The sequence below is a fragment of the Porites lutea genome, chromosome 3 (genome assembly GCF_958299795.1).
Source record: "Porites lutea chromosome 3, jaPorLute2.1, whole genome shotgun sequence".
NCBI lineage: Eukaryota > Metazoa > Cnidaria > Anthozoa > Scleractinia > Poritidae > Porites > Porites lutea.
In genome coordinates, this window is record NC_133203.1 from 36,373,004 (window position 1) to 36,395,644 (window position 22,641).

Sequence of the window (22,641 nt, forward strand, 5' to 3'; positions counted from 1 at the left end):
TGAGTTGTCACAATGTCGTTTCCAGGGCCATGTAACCTTTATGAAAAAATAAGAATATCTACATTGCAAAGCATGTGCCGACGGTTAGTAAACTGTTGAAGAGTTGACAACGTGAAAAACCGTCAGCTGAATCGAAATTATCATTTCTCAAATTTTAAATTCTAAGGCAATCATACTTTAAATTGTAAATTTGTCCTGTCCTCCTGCTGAGACGTGATCAAGCTATTGAATTAAATCAACCAAAGAAGTTCGGGTAGTCATAAAGACTAAGAGCCAGGTAAAAGGTGCATAACTTAAGTCGAGAATGATGCAAGGCTTACCGACAAATTGCTGGAGATTTATGCAGTTGCCGCCGGCGACTTCAGAAGTACTGCTACACAATGACGCATCTTTCCTCAGTAAGGAGTTTCATCGTTTGTGTTCTCTTCCTCGATTTGAGCGGCGCAGGTAAGGTCTTAGTTCCAACATTGTAAGTTGATTTGTTTTCTTCAGAGAAGCGCGGCGACTGAAAAGCCAAGCGCAGCTTATTAACTTTGCTCTGTGGACTGATCGGTAGTAACTAATGGACTACCTTGGAGGTTTTTGGTAAATACTAATATCTTAAAGACCAGAAAATAAATATCAGTTCCACAGCAAAACAAAAAGCTCCACTGGAAATTGCTGGTTTTTTCCTCCACACATAGAAAGCACATCACACTCTCACTTCACTTTTGAAACCAACTCTTAAGAGGGCAGGTGATCTAGTGAAACGCGTGAAAATGTACTCAATAAACTCGTCGAAGTCTTAGTAGGGGTGTGTCGCGCGAGTGAGCCACGCAAGATGTTACCCAATGGAGAGATTGCGTGCAACTTAGCTTCAAATGATGAAATCAAATACTGCCATTTTTTTGGCCTGATGACGCTCAGCTTCCTTCTCACGCCCCCTCTACTGTCTTTCCTTGAGGGATAAAACCCACTTGGCTGTTAACACCGCACATCATGATTCCACAATTTACCATTTATTTTGTAGTTAGTAGTCCTTCCCACGCCTCCAGCCTAGAAATGTAGCGTTAAGTTTGCCTTCATCGTCTGAAAAAACCTTTGAACCATCCGAACCATTCGAGTCCCCTGCAATTTTCCAGATGAAAATTATCGCAAGTAACCTCTTTGGCGGAAACGAAAAAACCCAGCACAACATAATTGATAAAAGTTCCGTTTAGCAAACACAAGTCAAGGTATTCATCTGCTTTTTTTCCGTCGACGGCTGAAAGTTGTGTAGGTTTGCGTCAAGGAAATATAAATTCATTGGCTACTAAAATGCGCGTTGGCAACACCCAGAAGGTCAATGGTAAACTGCTCCACTCTTTGCGCTTTTTCCATGCAGTTGGTGATCCTTTACCCGGTTGGGGGGGGGGGGCGACTCCGCATATTAAAGGGGTGGGGATGCTCGTCGGAAATTTTGAATTAAACCCCTGAAGGAGACCGATTTGGGCGTGGCCCAAGCTTTTTTTTGACCCCTAAAAGAGATAAAAAAAAATATATACATATCAAATATATATTTTTATATTTTTTCGCGTGCAACCCTAAACGAGACCTTCACGGCTAAATATGATGGCGTTTTGCCCAGAACACCCTAAGTGAGACGACGAGCATCCCCACCCCTTTCATATGCCGAGTCCCCCCCACCCCCCCCCCCCCCCGATCCTTTATTCAAGGCAAGGCACCGAACTCTAAATAACGACACGAGCAGTAGTTTCATTATTTAAGCATTTTGAGGAAAAGTTTAAGCAGCAGACCATGGAAGATAAACAAGATTAAGCTATATTAATCTAGGATTTTTTTTCTCAACTTTTTTTCACTTCAAAACGCTATCATACTCTGGCCGGCCTGCGTAGTGGGCGAAAGAGAGAACGGGCGCGTGCGAGGGAGAAACGCGACACGTGTCTTCTTCTCGCGCGCCCGTTTTTTCTTGTGCCCACAAACTCTTCAGGTTTTGATACGGGTGGGAACAAAAAATTTTTGGCGCTACGAATTGATCCACACGTTCGCTTTTAACATATTAATTTAAAACTAGGGTAAAAACGGAACTTGACTGCAATATCCACCTTGGGAACTGTAGCCGAACTTTTTGAAAAAAGGAAATATCTTGGCTGATTTCTATTTCAAAGGTAGATGCAAAGGAATATTATTCACCGTCTACTGTCGTAGATGTATTAATTTTTTCTGATTTCTAAGTGTCAAGGCATATTAGACAAATACTTGCTTTATCAAAACAAATTCACCATTTGTCTCAAATTATCACAATGAAAGTAGACTAAACATCCGACATCACTCAGAAAGGACATCTGCAGCCGCCTCGATAATCTTTGTTGGGTCAATTTATCAGTTGACATTGACCACCGAAATTTTCCTCGAATAATTATTTCTTTTTTTTTTCGCACAAAAAGGGAGCGATTATTGAAGGGAGGCGATTATTTAAACATTGCTCACCGGAAGTCGTTCCCTAAATATTTTGTTTTATTTTTCCATTTATTTAAAAAATGATCACATCAAATAAACTAGACCTGGGCTTTTTTAGAGCTCCAAATTTGGTTCTTTGATTAGTTTTCAAGGTCAATAGCCTTGAAGTCAGAGCTTGAATCGTCACTGATGAGTTTTGCCGCATCAGACTCTACTTATACTTGACAGGGGGGGGGGATACTGAGAAAGAGAAGATGACGATAGCGAGAAGGTGTGTGTGTGTGTTGCGCGGGGCGGGGGGGGTTATTCGAGAGAGACGATTGGTTTAAATATTTACGTCTGAGGGGGCGATTATTCGAGGAAGGCGATTAATGGAGGGAAGGCTTTTATTCGAGGAAATACGGTACTGTAAGACTTTAGTTAAGTTGGCCATCGGTTATGTTCAGACGGTTGATGATCGGATTTCAATTAATCTTCTAAGTGCCTCGCTAAAAATTACTTTTCGGCCGGCATGGCGCGTGGAAATTAGTTCACTTTAAAAGACTTTGCATTTTCCAAAAAGCATTAGACTAGCATTATTTGGTTATAAAGAGCAGCTGCTTGAACATTTGATAACTTTACTTAGGCTATATATTCACCGCGGAACTAAAAGAGTTTTTAAAACCCTTGCGTGTCAGTTAAGCAAGAGTGTTTTAGCCAATTGTCAGGGGCACACATCGAGAATATAGTTCAAAACCACTTAAACATAGCATTGTTGAACATATTTCAGTATTTAAACTGTAGAAATAGGCATATTTTTATCCCCTAAAAATTTTTTTATCTGTTCGGATTTCCTAGCTGAAAGTCTAGTGATCCGAAAATTATAGGGGTCAAAACTTACCTATTTGAAAATTTCAGCCAGAAAAAAAGCTTCCGAAAATTCTAGGTGACCTTTTTAGGGTAAAAATCCGTTAAAAATGGGACATTATACCATTTTTTAGATGTTCGAAAATCCAAACATGTTCCGAAACTTCTAGATATCAACTCGTCTTCCGAACAGATATTTTCCAAAAATAGACGTTGGGTGCCCCTGAATTGTCACTTTAACCTATGCTGTGACCATTCAAACCGAAAGCTCTTCAGCAATACTTTCGCATAGTACTATTTATTTATTATGTAGTTTTAACTTTTAAGTCTGTGTATGAAATCTTTTGGCCGTAGAACCTCGATATAACGAAGGGCGAAGGGCCTGTCAAAGTAAGTCTAGACTTATTCCTAGACTTATATCGAGGTTTCACTGTACCTCTTCGGCAGCAGTACTTTCACAATCATGGTATTACTTATTTTATATGTAGTTCTAACTTTTGAGTCTGTGGACAAAATCCTGTGTTGTTACCATTCAAATGAAACCGCTCTTTTTGGGCGAAACTTTTGCATGGTGCCGTGATTTATTTCCCTGCCCTTTGAATCTTTCAAAAACACCTTTCTTACTATTGGAGTAAAAGAATTAACAAGGGAAGTGCATTTCGGGCTCAAAATATCGAGACACGGACAGGTTTCTTAATTTACAAGTTACGTAGTTCATCATTTGAACAATAGCTCGGAATAGCAACAATATTCCAACCCGCATCGAGTTCGACGAGGCACTCCCTTTTTTTGGCCTAAATGGCATGGGTATGGGTCAGTGAACAGGTTGTGGTTTTGGGGGTTTAAAGTCGTAAACAGGGCATATAATAAATTTTACTATTTAGCTTCTTCAAAAAGGTGTGTTCATGAACCAGAAGTCTTGTTCATGGTGTAAACTTTGGCGGTGTACACTTTACAGTCTACATGTGTGGTACGAGCACTTTTTTTAAACAAAATATTATTCTATGATGTCAATTCAGAAAAAAAAACATAGTTCTGTATGCGAAACGAGGCAAACAGGGTCACGTAGAGGAGTATTTTACCTTAGACAGGGTTAAGGTTAATTATAATGAAGGCCTTGGTGGTAAACTTCCAATCAAACTTCCCTTTGCTACCATGGACTAAAATCTTTAAACCCTATAGACGAATCTTTGCTGACGTCATTGTTTACATTTTTCCTCATTAGTATACGACTTAAGTGTAAACAAAGATTCGCCTACATTGGCAAGCAACATTCGCTGCTGCTCGATTTTCATTGGCTGTTGAACTGTCCGATTTGACCTTTCCGATTAAAGAAGGAGATTCCAATCGGACAGGTCAAATTGGACAGTTCTAGTGCTGTATCAGCCAAATTAATATTGGTAATAGAGTGGTTTTCGTTTGAGTGTCGTAAAACCAAAACCAAAGTAATTACTCTGGCCAATCACGTAGGACACAGACAATACATTGAACCAATCAAAACTCGAAGTAATCACATGTGGCTGACGCAAAGCGGGGGAAAATGCATGCGAGCGCGTCACAATTGGCTTTGGTTTTACTTCTGATTGGATGAAAAGGTGGCGCTAATTTTTTGAGCCAATCGCATCGTGTAGAAAGTGCAAAACCAATTACTTTTGGACACTCAAATGAAAACCGCTCTAGGACTGAGTGGAGTCCAATTTGGTCTGTAATCATACGATTGGGCAGGGGGGCTCGAGCCCCCCTAGAAATTTTCGGACTTGAATCAAATTCTGCTACAAAAGTGGAATTTTTCTACTAAAATGGGCAGCTGTCAATAGAAGCTAAAGTTTAAAAGTATTGTCGATCGTAGTAAGACTATGTACGGTTGTTCTTCTGTGCAATTTCGAATTGTGTAAATGAACGAAATCGTATTTTTGCTCTGCCAAAAACAACCAACAACTTTAAAATATCTGCTTATTAAGCATCAAAATAGTCAGAAGCAAAATGGATCGAAATGCACCAATGACAAGCCCACCTGAACCACCTCATGATGTTGCGTGTTCACAAGGGCAGAACAGATGCTCTGACCCTTGTAGACGTAGCTAATGACTTCGTTGGGGGAGAAAGAAAAACGAAAGCAATTATTTGGCAAATTTTCCGAGAGCGATATCCCAAACAATTTCTCTATTTTGTCAAAGTCAACACAAACGGAAAATTATAGACAAGAACAAAAGGTATTGTAGACAAATGTAGTGATCTGACATGTACCAAGAAGTATGCTTTAACCGAGGGACCGAAGCAGGGGGGGGAGTTAATGTGGGCCACTCGGTCAGCCCCCCCCCCCCCTCCCGGTCATTTTTTGCCTGCTACTCGCCTGTTATGAGTCTGACGGTACAGAACGAATTGGACGACACGCAGTTCTGTTACCAATTAATCATAACTTTAACAATTGTTTTGATGTTTTAGGCTTTTTAAATTTAACCAAAAAAAAAGACATTCCGGGAGTTTTTTTTTTTTTTTTTTTTTTGGTTAGCCGTGAAAATAGTTATTTAAGTGCGCGCTTGCGATGGCCCGTACTGTCCTACTACACTGTCCTATTAGTGCTAAAATCAGGACAGTTGACAGCCAATCAGATTTGAGAAATTTGTTATAGTTATGATTTAAAAGCAATAAATAAGTGCTACTGAGAACCAATCAGATTCGAGAACTTTGTTATTGACACAATTAAAATTTATAACAAATTTTAATCATCACCATTTTCACAAAAATGATGATAATCATAATAAAAACAATATTAATAAATAGAAAACAGTTTAGTGGCAGATCAGAATGGTTAGGTTGATCAAGGATATTTCTCGCACTAATTAAATATCCTTTACTGTTCATTGCAGGGCCGTCACCACGGTGCGATAGTCCAAATTTTTTTACAAAGGGCAAAAAGGGTGAGGAACTTAAATGCCCATTTCCTGCCCATATTGTCTCCTGGTTCAAAGATAACAGATCAATTATTAATGGAACGGATGATCTGTATCAAATAGAGGAACGGTTATGCAATGGTAATGTTCTTAGCAAGCTATTCTTCTCCCTTGTCCACATGCAGCATGCTGGATTCTACACTTGTAAGGCAAATACAAGTCACAACAATACAAGAAGCTGTAAAGTACAAGTTATAGTTCAATGTAAGTATTTCAAATTTCACTAACTTTCATCACGAGTATCAAAAGAATTTGAAAGGACTGTTCTCCCTGTGGTTTTGGGGATCATGGAAAAGGTCGCCAATTTAAACACACACAAAAAATGAGTTTAGGTGGTCATGGAAACTAAATTCTGTGAAACCAGGAAGGACATAGAGGTTGATTTTGAGATCTTAAACACACTTCCTAGATTTCGATAAAGGGAAAAGGCTCATGGACGGAGTTGGAATTTCCGGAAGTCGCTAGTCTTGGTTATTAGCAGGAATAAAGTACTGGTTTCTCCAAAATGTTTTACAAGTGGTACGCGTGAAACCAACAGCAAAGGGAGAAAGAGTAATGCAAACTACAAGCGGACTTTTCCATTACCGACAAGCACGTTAAAAAAGTCCACGGTGTTTCAAAAAACTAGTTTGCTCAACTCCTATTTTTGCGTATATTCAAGTTTCAAGCTTAAAAAAATCAATACATGTAATGAAGTTGAAAGATTAAAGGAATTAACAAAATTATCGCCAAAGGGAAAATGCGTTGATCTTCTAACAAATTCTCTCAACCAATTTTTCAAGACATATATGAAAAAGAAACCATACTAGAGAACTTTGGGGCTCACAGGGTAAAATGAACTTTTGTTCTCAGGTGAGGAAGGCTATATCCAGGCAACACCCATCATGGTCACTGCCTCAGAAACCTCCAACGTAAGCCTGTATTGCTCGGTATTGTCCAGGGCAGACTGCTGGTTTTTAGATTCCTTCAAGTTAACATGGGAGTTTGAAAACGAGACCCTCGAAAACAATACCATTAAGTATACAATTAGGGAGCATCATATAAACAACAAGTGCAAAGACCGACGACGACTGCTGTTTTCTCTGGAAATTATCAACGTGACATATAAAGATGATGGAAAGTACTTTTGTCAGATGTCTTGCGATTCGGGAAAAAAACGTTCCTTTGTTTGGTTGCATACGGTCGCGCAGCTCAAAAAAGGTACAGTCGAAGCTCTCGAAAGCGACCACCTCGGAAAGTTCGAAAAAAGTGGTCGTAACGAGAGCTGATTGCTCGCTCTCGTAAGCGACGAAGTAAAACAATAAAACAACAGAGTGTGGTCGCCTTCCAGAGCTTCAGAAAATCATTAATAATTCCTAAATACAATACAATACAATACAATACGATACTTTATTCAAGAGAGAAAAATTAAAATTACAAAATATCTCTCGAAAGGGGATATCTAGAGGTCAACCCTAAATAAAAGACTCCCCAAAAATAAAAGATAAAAAGGTAAAATACAGAATCTAAAACATTATATTTAAAACCTAAAAACTATAATCATTTGCATATCATATATAATTGAAGATATTTACAATCGTATCAATCAATATTCATATAAATATTCCTTAATCTGTTGCGAAATAAAGTCAGCGATCCTGCGTGTACAATCTTTAGCCAAGTTATTCCACACATTAACGATCCGTACAAAGAAAGAATATTTGTAGCAGTTTAGGATGGCAAATTTTACATGGAGCTTATAATCGTGATTGGCTCCAGTTCGATTAAAGAAAAAACAAAAGAAATTAATGCTGTTTAATGAGTGTCTTTAGTCTAATATGTAGACACGGCTAAACTTTAGACCATTACCGCAGTGTGCAGTTTCATTAAAATGTTGATTTATGTGAACAAGACTCTGAGTGGTCGCTTACGAGAGCTTAAAAGCAGTGAAAAAGTCCAGTTGGGTAATCCCAGCCAAAAGTGGTCGCGGTGGCCTATGGGAGCGATCACTTTATACGAGTTCTTTTCATTACAAAGTTCAAGTCACAGTTCAGACGGGATTTCACAAAGGTGGTCGTAACTATAGCTGGTCGCTTACGAGGGTGGTCGCAAGGAGAGCTTTGACCGTATCATGTTTATGAACTGAAAATCAGTTATAATGTAGTTATATTAAGTCACCTATGAATTATATGTCCTTAACCAATCAGATAATAAGTTGTTGAAACTTGATCAAGGTGGGTTAGTTACCTGTCACAAGTGCAAAAACTCTTCCTGTGTCATTGGTTAAAACATCAATTCGGAAAGTTGTTAGTTACTAGTGTCGTATGACTACAGAGTGAATTGGACTCCATTCAGTCCTGTTGCTAAAATTATTATTTGTACCCAAGTCTACAACCTCGTTCTCAGGTTCTCTCTCCTACCCTACGGATAGGAGAGAAAACCTGGGAGCGAGGTTGCCCAAGTCCAGTCGCGCTGGTTTAAGAGAGCAGACGTAAACAGCCGAAGTCTATACCCAATTTTAGACCATAGTAAGTCATATACTTGGATTAAGAGTCACGTTTACGCTAAACGGCAAACGTCAAATTCAAGTTGAGAATTCTTCAGAATAGAAAAAAAGCAGATAAAAACTGTCTAGAACAATCCTTATGGCTTCTGCTTTTTTTTGAGTAGCAGTAACAAACAGTAAAAGACAATTAAGGGGAAATCTTGGTCACGTGATACAAATTCACGTTTGCGCGTTTTAATAGTGAGAATAGAGAGATTAAGATTCGCGTTTATATTACGCCAAGCGGCAGACGTGAATTTGTACCACCTGACCAAGTTTTTGCCTTATTTTCCGTTTACTCTCTATTGCTTTTACACAAAAATAAGTAGTTGTATGCCAGATTTAACTATAGGAATCATTTGGGACTATTTTTATCTGCTTATTTTCTATTCTGGGAAATTCTCAACTTGAGTCTGACGTTTGCCGTTTGCGGTAAACGTGAATCCTCTCTATTAAGCTTCACGTGTAAGGCAAACCGCAAACGTGAGATTCAAGTAGATAATTTCTCAAAATAGAATATGAGCAGATAAAAACAGCTCAAAAGAATTCTTATGGATAAAAAATTGGGTGAAACTACTTATCAGTATGCGAAAAAATAATGAACAGTAAACGACAAGTAAAGGGGAAACTTGTTCACGTGGTACAAATTCGCGTTTCCCGTTTAACGTAAACGTGTTGCTTAACTTCTTTATTCTCTCTAATATTGTTTCCCAACCCACATACCTCTTATTAGAGAGTACCTTCCCTGCCTTCATGTTCTAATCTAGTCTAAGGACATACCAGTGCGTTTCGACACATACATGCAATTAAGTTCAAACTCCCGCTTTTCCGAACTGTTAATGTCGTGTGCATGTGTAAGTTAATAGGGAGCTTCAGCAACGACGAAGGCGACGGCAATGAGAACGTTAAAAATGCAATAGTTTTAATTAGCAAAACAGCCACTTTATAATCTCTGCACGTGCATCACGCTTTTTTATACATTTCTTTGTCGTCACCACACGACTACTTAATTGTCCGAATTGCGGTCCCCAAGAAATTTGACATTTTCGGTGGAATGGAATAAACGAGACAAAGTTTGAAAAAAGAAACGCGAATTCATTTTAAACGTGACGTTTCCGCTGCCGTCGTCGATGCTAAAACTACCTAAAGCTAGGTTAAGAGCACGGTGAATTGGTGAATCGTTTGTTAACAACGTTCCTGCGGTTTATCTCACTATGCTCTCCCTTTCGCTTTGGCGTGGGAGGTACGGTCTGACTGTACGAGATTAATATCGAGTGTGATGTCATACTCTGCATGCGTAGGTGATATACGTGCTATGAATGGCAGTTTCCACTCTCTTGACGGATGGTCCGTCTCAAAGGAGTTAATTATCCTTTGAGTAATTCGCGTCAGACACCTAATCTGTCCCATGTTAAAGGGACAGGCTCACGATTAAGCGCATGCTGATTAATTAAATACTTTTTTCCAATTTATTATTAATTCTATCGGTTAATAATCCCACTCACATGTATTTCAGCGATCTCAGAGTGTATTTCAAAGTAGAAGTGTACTTCAGAGTAACCTGGATTAGAATGGAAGAGTACTAAAATCGCAGAAAAAAAATAGTGGATTATGCCAACACTACCAACGTTTATTGTAGATCCAACGATTTTATTCCGTGGTTGATTAATTTACAGCTATTTGCAAACATTTAAGTTGATCAAGTGCAAGTGACTGCTAGCTAGGGGAGTGTGCAGATTGGTTCTTTGACAACATTATGACATGATCATATTGCTTGCATAGACGATACAGCATGTCCCGGCAGAAAATCAACATTTTAATAAATGAGAATGCGCTGAACCGTGAACCTGTCCGTTAATATAAAAACGAGTCTGTCTGACCTTAACCGTCTGTTTGTGCGTTGAGTTTGACAGATTTTGAAAACGGATTATCCTTCCCTAGTGTAAGAACGGCCAATGGCTTTAACAGGTTCTGTGCATAAGGTTAATTTTTGATATTTGTTATTTTTGGTGCTTTTGTTATTCTTTCAGTGCCAGATGTTAGCCAGAAACATGAAACAACACGTCCAATAACGTTATTCAAAGATCACGCTACTTACAGTAAGTATAAACAAAAATATAATAATCAGCATCGTTATTACACATTGTACGCACTGTCTGTCTTCATTAACTTTGAGCCTACAGTTCATTTTGGAAATCACAACCTAAAGATTAGTTAGGCTATCTGCTAGCAGTCTGTCAGCACAACTTCAGATTAGCTACCTATCTGTTAACAGGTACCGTATTTATTCGAATAATCTCCCAACCTCGAATTAGCGCCCACCTCGAATAAGCGCCCATCTTAAAGGTAGAAAAAGTTAATAAGCGCCCAGCCTCGAATAAGCGAATAAGTACTAATAAGAGACTTCCCCGAAGACGGAGTGTTTTTGACGAAGACGGAGTGATTTTGGAAATCACAACCTAAAGATTAGTTAGGCTATCTGCTAGCAGTCTGTCAGCACAACTTCAGATTAGCTACCTATCTGTTAACAGGTACCGTATTTATTCGAATAGGCGCCCAAGCTCGAATAAGCGCCCGCTCTCAAGCTCCCGCCCGCCCAGGGCGGTTAATCGAATAAATACGGTAACTTACTAATCTGAGGGTTGCGCGCACAATGCGTGATTTCCATGATTAATAGAGAGATTAAGCATCGCGTTTACGGGAAACGGCAAAAGTGAATTTGCTCCACGTGACCAAGTTTTCCAGTTACTTATCGTTCACTGTTCATTATCACAAATCGGTAGATTCACGCCAATTCTATCCATAACAATTGTTTTAAGCTGTTTTTATCTGCTCATTTCTTATTTTGAAAATTGCTCAAGTTAAATCCCACGTTTGCCGTTTGCCGTAAACGCGATGCTTCTAATCGTCACTCTGTCTCTCTTGTTCAAATCACAGGTACATCAGCTGTCGTGAAGGATTGGATTGTTGCCTGTGTGGCCGTTTCTGTTTTTGCTGTAATTCTGGCGTTGTTTTGTACACTGAAAAAGAGAAGACGTGCAAGAATAGGACGTTACAATTGTAAGTTCGTTATTAAACTTGATCTCAAAGGGATTGACGGTTTCAAGAACCAATTGAGTTTTGCAAAGACTTCTGGGATTGTTACTAGGGACAGGGAAAAAACTTGAACAATAGCTGACCCGCGCGTCCCGAATAACAATCCCAGAAACAATTGCGGGACGCACTTCGGCTCCAGCTCCTCCTCAGGGGCTTCGTTTTTCGCATGGCGGAGGCGAGCGCGAAACGCGAGTGACTGGTGATGAACCGCAAGGGACGATGGGAAGGGTACAGACGGCGGGCGAAGCCCATTGTCTCCTTCCCGCCTTCCTTTGCGTGCACAGCGAAAGAGAGACGTCTGGGTACGAGGCAGTTTCGGCTCCATTTCTTTCTCGTTTCTAAAGTGGCGAATTAGTTTGCGAATCAGCCATTTTAAAGTTCCGCGTAAGACTGGGTGCCCAGTGTTGTGTCGAATTGCACATTGGGACTGTTTTGGGACGTTCTTGCTTCGTTCATTGGTTATTACGAAATTGCGTTGTAATCGGGTTCAAAATTCCGCTCCGAAACAGTAGCATAGTTAGTGCCGTTGTTATTGAATGAGACTGAGTAGGATGTGAAGAATTATGGAGATCGAGAAGATCTGCATAATTCTTCACATCCTACGAAAGTCAATTCAATAATTGTTTCATTATTCATTCAAAATGTTTCTTATAAGTTCTGAAAAAGATAACCTCCTCGTAGACTTTCTTCAAACCTTTGGCCTATTTCTCGGTATGGTTTCAAAAACTGATGTTTTTCCTTGCAGAGTACTCCTCAAAAAGTAGATGAAATCCATCGAGCGATATATTTAACGTATTCTTGTATTTCTTCCGTTCAGATTTATTTAGAAATCAGCTATTTCGTCTTCGGATAACCGTGAACACCATTTGTTTTAGTTCACTGGTGAAGAAACAGCTCGGCGGCGTGGTGATGATCTGTAACCTTAGAAGCCTCTTTTCCTTAAGCAGTAGACCACAACTTCCTAGGGGTTTACCGTCGTGATAACCCACGCGGGGATGTTGGGAGAACACGAGAAAAGCTTGTAAATCACAAGCTGAAGGTGAGTGATTTGATACAAGTTTTTCGAGTGTTCTCCCAACATCCCAAGTGGGTTATCACGCCGGTAAACTCATAGAAAGTGTGGTCTATTGGTTTTATAAAATGACTTTAAGTTTTCTATGAGTTTACCGGTATAATAAACCATAGGTTTTTAACAAATCACAACGCGCCTACTATCTTAGTTATTTTATAAAATCAAATATGCGTTCAATCAGCCTCGTTTTTAATCAAATAGACCATCGAATCGATGGTATATTGCTCGCATCTTCCGAATGTAGTAAGCACCAGTTGGTTATGAAGAATTAGAAATATATTTTGAATGAATAATAATACAATTTATACACAGTCACAAGCTGAGAATCAAAGTGACCAATATATAAAGAAGAAGATATAGAGGATATTACACGGTGGCGCGAAGATATGAATTTTATTTTCGAGTGGCAAAACAATACTTTACGAACGAGCGCAGCGAGTGAGTAAAATATTGTTTTTGCCACGAGAAAATAAAATTCATATCTTCAAGCCGCCGTGTAATGTTCTTTTTATTATATAGACAAAATGATATCGATTTTTATAATAGAGGGAAATTACCAAAATTACGCCATCGATAACCTCACATGTGAGATTATGGAAAATAAACCACTCGGGTCCCGGATGTAGTTTTTATGAATGTTACCAGTCCGGAATATCCCTAAATTTAAGGACAGGACCAACTGGTCACGCGACACTTTACAACCAATGAGAGGGCGCGCTTGTGTTTATCAACAAACAAATCAAAACATCGCCCCAGTGATCAAAAATTTTCAAAACAACCATCAGCTATAATTATTTTATTTTATTTTTCTTTGTACAGGGTTGATTTTTTTATTCCTGGCGTAGAAACTGTGGGTGGTTTTTCTATCTGCTCCAGTCCCAAAACACTTAAAGACACAAGCACCATTGAGCTGGCTGTTAAATACAGTGATCACCCTCCCGCTCTTTGGGTACACACCAAGGTTTGTGTTTTATTATAAGCATTTGCCTTTTTTATGCTAAAGTATCGGTAAAATTATCAAAATTGATTTTCATTAATTTATTAGAAAACGTCAGCCAATAAAAATATTAACACCACTCTCAAAGTAGAAGTGTTCATTGTGTAGAAGTAGACTCAGAGCACTTTCTGTTTTTCAGAACTGATCAGCTAGACCATTCTAGTCATTATGAGAATTACACTTTTAATCAAAACTCTTAGTCAGATCCCAAATAGCATGCACGAAGGAAGAGGTGTTTCAAAAAAGCTCTTGGAAAAAAGCATTTTTCATTGTGAAAATGAGTGGCTCGGCTATGGTCTGGCTGGCCAGTTCTGACTTTTGGAAGGCGTCCTCAGATTTAACTGTATTATTTTCTAACCTTAAACTGTTTATGACTGTATCTGTGTTATGTGGACTGCAGATACTTTCAATCAATAATATTATAAATGTTTTTACATGTGTCTGTTTTTAATTGTAGTGCAACACTGGCAGCAAGGTTCAAATGAGAGTTGGTGGTAACTTTTTCTTTGATCCAGAACCTGGAGCTCCAAGCCCGGACTTGCTTCTAGTTGCTGGCGGAGTTGGTATTAACCCACTTTATTCCATACTGCAACATGTTGGTGATATTACCAGCGATCCCCAGCATAATTATACTGCAAAAACAATATTGTTATTCAGTGCAAAAAACCAAGATGAGCTGCTTTACAAGGTACAGAAACTAAATCAAAGTATTTCTCCTTGGTGATCATCATATTGATTCTCATAACCTTGTTTTTGGATAATATATTGATATTGTTGGGAGAAAACTGATGTTGATCAGTCTTGGGATTTCAAGTTTTGAGGGTCTCTTTGGGGTGTCTTGATCCCACATTCCCGTTTAAGGAAATCCGGATTCCGGAATCTGAGAAAATTTTGCTTGCAGAGTCCAGAATACAGGAAATTTTTGCTTGTGGAATCCTGAATCCTGGGCTTTGTATTACGGAATACTGTCAAGGAATCCAGAATCCCGCTGATGATTGGAATGCGGAATCCAATTTCCACTGTTAAAGAATCCTGAATATAGTACCTGGAATCCAGAATCCATGGTATGGAATCCAGAATCCAAGACTGTCTTGCATACCTGCCAACCTCCGGAGATCTAAAATCTGGAGACTCTCTATTTTGCACTACACCCCCCCCCCCCCCCACTCCCGAATGTCAAGAGCACCAACACCCCCACTCCCCCCCCCCCACACCAACAAATTGCCTTAGGACATTATATGACATCTTACATGACGTACATGGGATCAAAATGCGCTTTCATCATTGTAATGACGAACTAATCTGTGTCATTGACTTAACATGTGCAAAAATGTCCCAGGAACTGTACAATGAATAAAAAAAGTTCGAATTTTGTGAAAAAATTGACTAAATTTCAAACTAAAGCACAGAAATAATCAAAAGGTCCATTTTATCCGGGAGATTTGGTGAGCTAACTGGGAGATCGGGAGATTTGATGAAAAACTTGGAGACTCCCGGGAAAACCGGGAGAGTCGGCAGATATGGTCTTGGATTCCCTTACTTGGTGCGTGAAAATTCCACCTCCTGAACTTCTGTTATCTTTATCCTGAATACAGTTTTCTTTCCTTATACTACCTCATGAGAAAATAATTTCTGAAATTTGATTGGCTTAAAGCGGTGGTATTTCAATTAAATTTGAAATACCTACATGTGAAAATATCACTCGTGGTATTTATGCCAAATATCACTACAAATCATGCTATTACCCATACTAATACCATATTCCATGCCAACATTTTTAGCAAATCCCACTTCATGAGCAGCAGTCAAATGATGTATCCCATCTAGAAATTTTGTGTCTTTGCAAATTCCGCTCTGTATTTTGGTCAAATCCTGGATCTCGAAAATACCCTTCAAGACCCTGCTGATATAATTTACCCCCATCACAGTAATTCTCATTCCCTACCTTTCGAAATTCTTGTGTGGAAGATTTTTACTGTAACGTAGCACAGCCCCTCACAGATGATTGTTAGCATTGTAACATTGTACCAGTGGAAACTGCATTCCTTTGTGATGATGCACTGTACTGTGTGCACTGATCAGGGGCGCTTTCCATTCAACCTAAAATTCCGGAAAATTTGGTTGGTACATCAAATGGAATGGACCATTTCAGTTTGGTCCGGCCAGAATATGCACGACCAGCTTTGAAGGTGGTCCACTTTGACCGGTCCTGTTATCTTGGTCAGTTGGACCGAAATGTCCCTTTCCATTTGACAAAATTGTTGTCCCCAGTACCACTCTTTTGTATCCTGCTTACAAGAACAATAACCAAATGCACGGTGGCTTGGGTTGGGTCTGTGTAACCGGAATGTACCGTTCTATTGGGCATGTGAAATTTCCGAAATGTCAAACCGGAATTTTGGTTGAATGGAAAGAGCTCAGGGCTACCACCTTCCCCCAGTTTATGAAACAATTTGCAGCCTCGTCAAAACAAGGCTGCAAATACCATAAAATTGCGAAAATAAGCCTCGGGGCTTATATTTTTCAAAGGCCCTTTTTGAGGGGCTTATTTTTGGAGGGGCTTATATTCGGAGGGCTTATCTACGGAGGGAAATTTGCATTTCAAAATTGATTGGGCTAGCCGTATAGTTGGAAGTAAATTTACCGTTTTTGCTTTGTTTTACTTTGTATTTGATTGCAATTTTCCAAGTACAAGCCCCTGGGTGCTTATATTTAGAGGGGCGATTTAACGGACAGTTTTTTGCATTACCGGATGGGGGGGCTTATATTTGGAGGGGCTTATACATGGAGGAGCTTATTTTCGGAATTTTACGGTAACAGAAAACATCACTGATGAAGGGATGCAGATGGGTTCAAAAAGCTCTGCATAACTTTCAAGAGTTTGTTGGCTTTGAAAAATATCTTTTTTTGTACTGTATTCGTACTGTATATTACTATTAAAGTCCTGTTCTTTGTTGATAATTCTACCTTGTAATACTCACTGTACTTTTAACTCATTGCAGAATTCCCTTTTGCAAATTTCTAAAAGACACCCTTCAATAGTCTGCAAGTATTTTACCACAAAGCCAGGAAGTGACAATCAAAGACCTGCAGCAGAGAGTATACAATGTATGTAAACCTTTCCAAAAACGTACAAAAATCTACTTTGGGTGACTGTTGCTAACAATGCTAAATTCTTTACTTTGCTCTCAGTGCTCTGAATGACAGGCATGACATGGAAGGGATGTGGACATGCAAATGCCGTTTTAAATCTATTTCTAGATCCACATAATTAAAGGATAATTACAGGATAATTATCCTGTTATCTTACTTATGTCTTCAAAGTAAGCAAATTTCTACGTCATGAAAGCGCCTAAAATCCTGCATATACCATTACAACCTACTCTTGTGTTAGTTTAAAGATAACTTTCAAAACACTTACCACATTAAGTCTTGTTTTTTTCGCATACAAAGACCCCCTAAATCACTATCAAAGATCCAAAATCATTTGCAAAGTTTGTTGCTGGATTGCAACTATTTCTGCATTAGGCTGATTTAGTAACAGGACGGGAACGTCAGTTGGCGACGGGAAAGCGCGCGGAAAGGACTAAACACGACTTCCGGTGCTTAATTTGCCGCTCTACCATTGGTCAAGCCAGTTGTTTGAACTGCCCGCGCCGTCGTCAACTTACGTCCCCGTTCTGTTGCTAAATCAACCTATTGGCAAAACAAAGCGACGAATCCGTGATCAGAAGACAGAACACTTGACCGCAAAATGACCACACTTCAGTCCCAGTCAGCTATTGCCAACATTGTCAAAACCCCAGCGTCAAGAAACTTCAAGTGGGATCATTTTGAAATTTTAGCTTCAGGCAAATCAGATTATCACTGCAAAATAAAAGACATTGTGTATACAGCTTTTAATGTCAACATCAGCAGTGAAAATCTGATGCTTTGTTAATGCATTTTCAGGTCACCATGGTCGTATAAGCGACTCGAGTCTCAAAGAAGCCGTGTCTTCCCTGGACAGAAGTCAGCTAACTTGTTATATCTGCGGTCCGCCACCTATGATAAAACATGTAACTGATATTTTACACAGGCTCAACATTGGAGACAGCAGAATACACTTCGAAAAATGGTGGTAGCCAACAGCTTCCAGCCATACAGCTTAAGAGGGAATCCATCAGGAAATTGAGTAATTTTAGTTTTCAGTGGAGAAAAACCTTTTGCCAGAAAAATGTGAATAATATCGCATTCTTTGTTTACATTTAGTTACATTTTTCTAGGCCTTAGGGCTATGGATATTATTAGTTATATGTAGTAACACCTAAGACTATTTCGCATGGGAGCCCGAGAAAATAGATGTCAAATAGCTTCAAATTTCACAAGAATTATGAAAACACAGGTAAAATTCTGAAGATTTCATGTGTAAGACGTCATTTTGTGAAATTTGACATTAATTTATTTTCTCCGGCTCTCATAAGAAATTTTCTTTGGCGTTATTACAGATAACTAATTACATCTATAGCCCCTTGAAAAATGTAAAAAACAATGCAAGGTTGTTTAAATTATTCTGGTACAAGGTTTTTGTCCAGTGAAAATTAAAATTACTCAATTTCCTTATGGATTCCGTCTTAATGCATGTAATATGCAATTGCCTTGTACAGTGTGGTTCCCGCCCAGAGTACAAAAACATCCTCGAAGTAGTATAGGTAATAGCATGATTTGTAGTGATATTTGGTATAAATACCACGAGTGATATTTCAAAGTTGTTATACGTAATTTCACGAGCCGTAAGGCGAGTGAAATTTGAGACAATTTTGAAATATCACGAGTGCTATTTATGCCAAATGTCACGTACAAATCATGCTATTATTTGTTTATACTGCTACCCACAAAAGGTTTGTAATTTTCACATGTAGGTATTTCAAATTAAGCTGAAATACCACTGCTCTAAGCCAATCAAATTGCAGTAATTTCTCATGTAGTAGTATAAACTCCCATACTATCCTAAATTTGGAATAACAAATGTAGCACTCTGGGCGATTTTTTGATGACTTGTGGTTGGTTTTTGAATAGAGAGGTGAAGTCGTTGAAGTCCTGAATTTTTTTTTCAGGCTTCTTTGCGCAATTGCATAAATTGCGTTCACTGCGACAATCATTTCTTCATTTTCATTTCATTTCCACAGTTCATATATGATTTATTTCATATAATCATTAACACTCATTTCTTTTACGGGAACATATGAACCCACAATTGACCTGCTCCCAACGTCAGTGGCTTCATAGCTCAGTTGGTAGAGCATCGCACCGGTATCGCGAGGTCACGGGTTCAAACCCCGTTGAAGTCCTGAATTTTTTTTCAGGCTTCTTAACGCAATTGCATAAATTACGTTCACTGCGACGATCATTTCTTCATTTTCAGAAATCGTTATGTCAACAAACGGTGGTCCTGCAAAAATGGCAGAAAAAAATTGACATGTGAAACTTCCCTTTGCATGATTGTACTCAGGAACAAAACCCGGGGGGGACTCCCATAAGAAACAGACGGGGATGCTCGTCGGAAATTTTGAATTTAACCCCTAAAGGAGACCATCTGGGCGTGGCTCAAGCTTTTTGCGATCTCTAAAGGAGACTAATCTGGGCTTGGCTTAAGCAAATTTTGACCCGTAAAAGAGACCGCTTAAAAACACACAAATACGACATGCAATGAGTTTTAATGATATAAAGACATAATAAACAAAGTTAAAAAGGAAATTTGACTTCTGTTTCTCTTCGCGTAATTCTGTGTTTTTTCGCGGAACCCTAAACGAGACCTGGGCGGCTTAAAATATTGGCACTTTGCCCGGAAAACCCTAAGCGAGACCAAAATCCAAAATTTACATCCCTAAGCGAGACGACGAGCATCCCCGTCTGTTTCATATGGGAGTCCCCCCCCCCCCCCCGGGGGGAACAAAACGGTAGCCCATACTTTTCTTCCATCGTTGACAAAGCAAATGACTTTCTCTGTCAAAAAAGATTTTTGAGATCCAGAAATTCCACTTCTCTCTGTTGCAGTGACCAGAATAGAAGCTAAAAGAGCGAGGTTAGATAACGATTCAAAATTTATAAAACGACAAAGAACCTGCTGCTGATCAGCTAATTTATCAGCTTTTTTTTTTCGTGGATTATGAGAAGAAAAACAGTAAGAACAGTATTTTTCGATAGTTATTTCACCTCACAAATCAATAAAAACACATAGCTCAGTAAAATAATGTGCTTGGGCTCCCCATGGACATGGGACATTAATTTCAAAGACAAAATTAAGCCGATAGAAAAAGTAACAAGGAAAACATTCATTAAGGACTTGCAGATTTTGGGGCTTTTAACTCCTCTGCCAGAAATGAATGCTGTACAAGTGGGTCGCGTATTAGATGTCAATAGTCACGAGAGCAATGTAAAAAGAATAAAAAAATATAGCACAAGAAAATTGTCAGCGTTTGATGAATGTACTATGAAGGTTGTCCAGTCTCAAAGCGCAAATGATTCATGTAACTGATTTTACGTGAAAAATATAATAAAAAGGACAAATTCGTAACATATCTACCTTCGTAATTTTCAAAATTTTAATTTTCTTGGAAGTTCCAATTAAGTCTTTAATTTTTCATTTATTTACAATCCAGCCGAAACTAAAGACCAAACTATCTAATCAACCAACCAAAGCAGCAGTTGCTGTGAGCGAGGACAAAAAAGCATGATGTATTTGGTCGAGAATGACCAAAGGTTCAAACACCAGGTGCCAGACTGAATTTGCGCAAATTACCGGCTTTAGTTCTTGGGAAGACATGGCCCACCTCTTTACTGTAATTTACATCATCGTTTGTTGCCTTGTGCTAGAGTTAAACGAAGGTAAGTTCCGCAAACATTTTCAAGGGTCAACTGACTTTTCCTGTAAGGGTTCATATTACTTCTGTGTCGCTGCCTTCAAATTACGAAGCATTCAATCACATGCAGAATCAATATGTTGAACGTTAGGCCAACCGTGTAATCAAAACTATACCGAATAAAAAGCCGTTTATATAAAATGCGGAAACGACGCCACCCTAGGCTTTAAATGGATACTGAGTAATTCTTATCACAAGTAAGCAAAACGAACTCCATGCAGGTTTTCAGTAAAATAACCTCAGAGAACTGTGGCCATCTTCTGTAATCTTGGATGAGGACTGCTCATCCAAGATTACATCTGAGATGAATGTCAGGTAGGCTGAAGTCTACTTGGGCAATTGAATTTGAACAAGGATAAAAACACATTTGAATATTTGAAAAACAGAATGATTTTTACATGTAACGCATGGAAGTTACAATTCCTTCCTCTGGTCGGGCCCAGATATATCACTGGTGGATTCTCCAGCGTAAATTAGTGAAAATATCCATACAGCCTACAATACGTGTGGGATGACATCTGTGACATTTTCCCGGCCAACATGGATTTTAAGAAAAGCCGACCCATCTGCTTCCTCTTAAACTTTTGACACAGTCTTGCTCACCGTCTCAAATTACGAGATCGTATGGAAAGTGAATAACCAACGCCTTTCCCGCTTTCCGATGCGTTCAAAGGACATGAAAGGAAATCCATTCATAAGCGGTAGACCTTCGTGGCTCATTGCTTTGTCTTTCTCATTACATCGTCATAATAAAGTATTATTTAGCCGCTACAAAGGAAGGACTATTTTTATTTAGGCATCTCTTAGGTCAACCGTCTTACAGATTTCACGTAATCAAATAGTTACTAAGCGTTAGGCACTGTCGCTATTAAAACCTAGGTTCAGGAGATTTTTGATAAGAATTAATTATGATATATCATAAACAATTCATCTGGTTGCGAATGTGTAGTCGTTGTGGGCTGGTTAAATCTCTTAATTGACGCACACTGAATTCGCTACGTACTGACGAAAAAGAGGATCTTGACGATCTTGCATAAAACGCCTAGATATAAGAAGCAATTTATTTGAACTCTTTTCCCCCAATGACTGATAAAACTTAGTCACAAAAAATGTTTCCATTGCTAATCAATTTTCACTTGGGTTTTATTTGTTGATGTTTTTTTTGTCTTGTTTGCAGGTGTGAAGGATAGTAACCAAAATTGTTTATATTAGTCCCACTAAGGCCCGCTTTCCATGCGATCTCTTTGAGAAACCACTCTGCTACAAAAGGCTAAAATTTTTAGTCAAATTGCACAATAAAAGGCCCTGACTTTAATTCAAAGTAAAACATCTGCAGTCATTATTGTCTCTGTAGTCAAGTCATGATAATTAATTAGAATTTGATATCCAGTATATCAATCATTAAACCGGATTTGTATACGGATTACCCCCAAAATTTTGAAATATATGGCGCTTTGCATTGTGTAAGCCAAACTTTATCACTGAAAGAGCATCATTAATAAAAACAAGGTGAAAACCATTTAAAGTTCACTTAGTTTATTTATTCCGCTCACGTACCTAATTAACCACTAGAGAAATAAACTAGAAAATTCCCAAAGCAGTTATTCTCTTTTTCGTGAAAAAAAAAATTAAGATCGTGGGCAGGAGCCCATGGTGGGAGAATATTTTCGATTCGTGCGTCTGAGTGTCGATGAGCGCAGATATCACCCTTAATAAACGCTGGTACTGATAAGCAATACTTATCACCTGGCATTGTTTTAATCGCGGGTAGTGTTATGAAAAGCTCGGTGCTGAAACCGCCTTTTTAAAGC

General features: G+C 38.9%; 1 protein-coding gene across 1 annotated transcript; it reads left to right on the plus strand.

The window, feature by feature from the left end:
* Positions 1-13,098: 13,098 nt before the first annotated feature.
* Positions 13,099-18,154, plus strand: LOC140932221 (oxidoreductase NAD-binding domain-containing protein 1-like). Its single transcript, XM_073381855.1, has 5 exons — positions 13,099-13,184; positions 13,751-13,892; positions 14,386-14,616; positions 16,931-17,036; positions 17,880-18,154. Exons 1-5 carry the CDS (start codon positions 13,099-13,101, stop codon positions 18,050-18,052), a joined length of 738 nt encoding a protein of 245 aa, XP_073237956.1. The 3' UTR covers positions 18,053-18,154.
* The last annotated feature ends 4,487 nt before the right edge of the window (positions 18,155-22,641 follow it).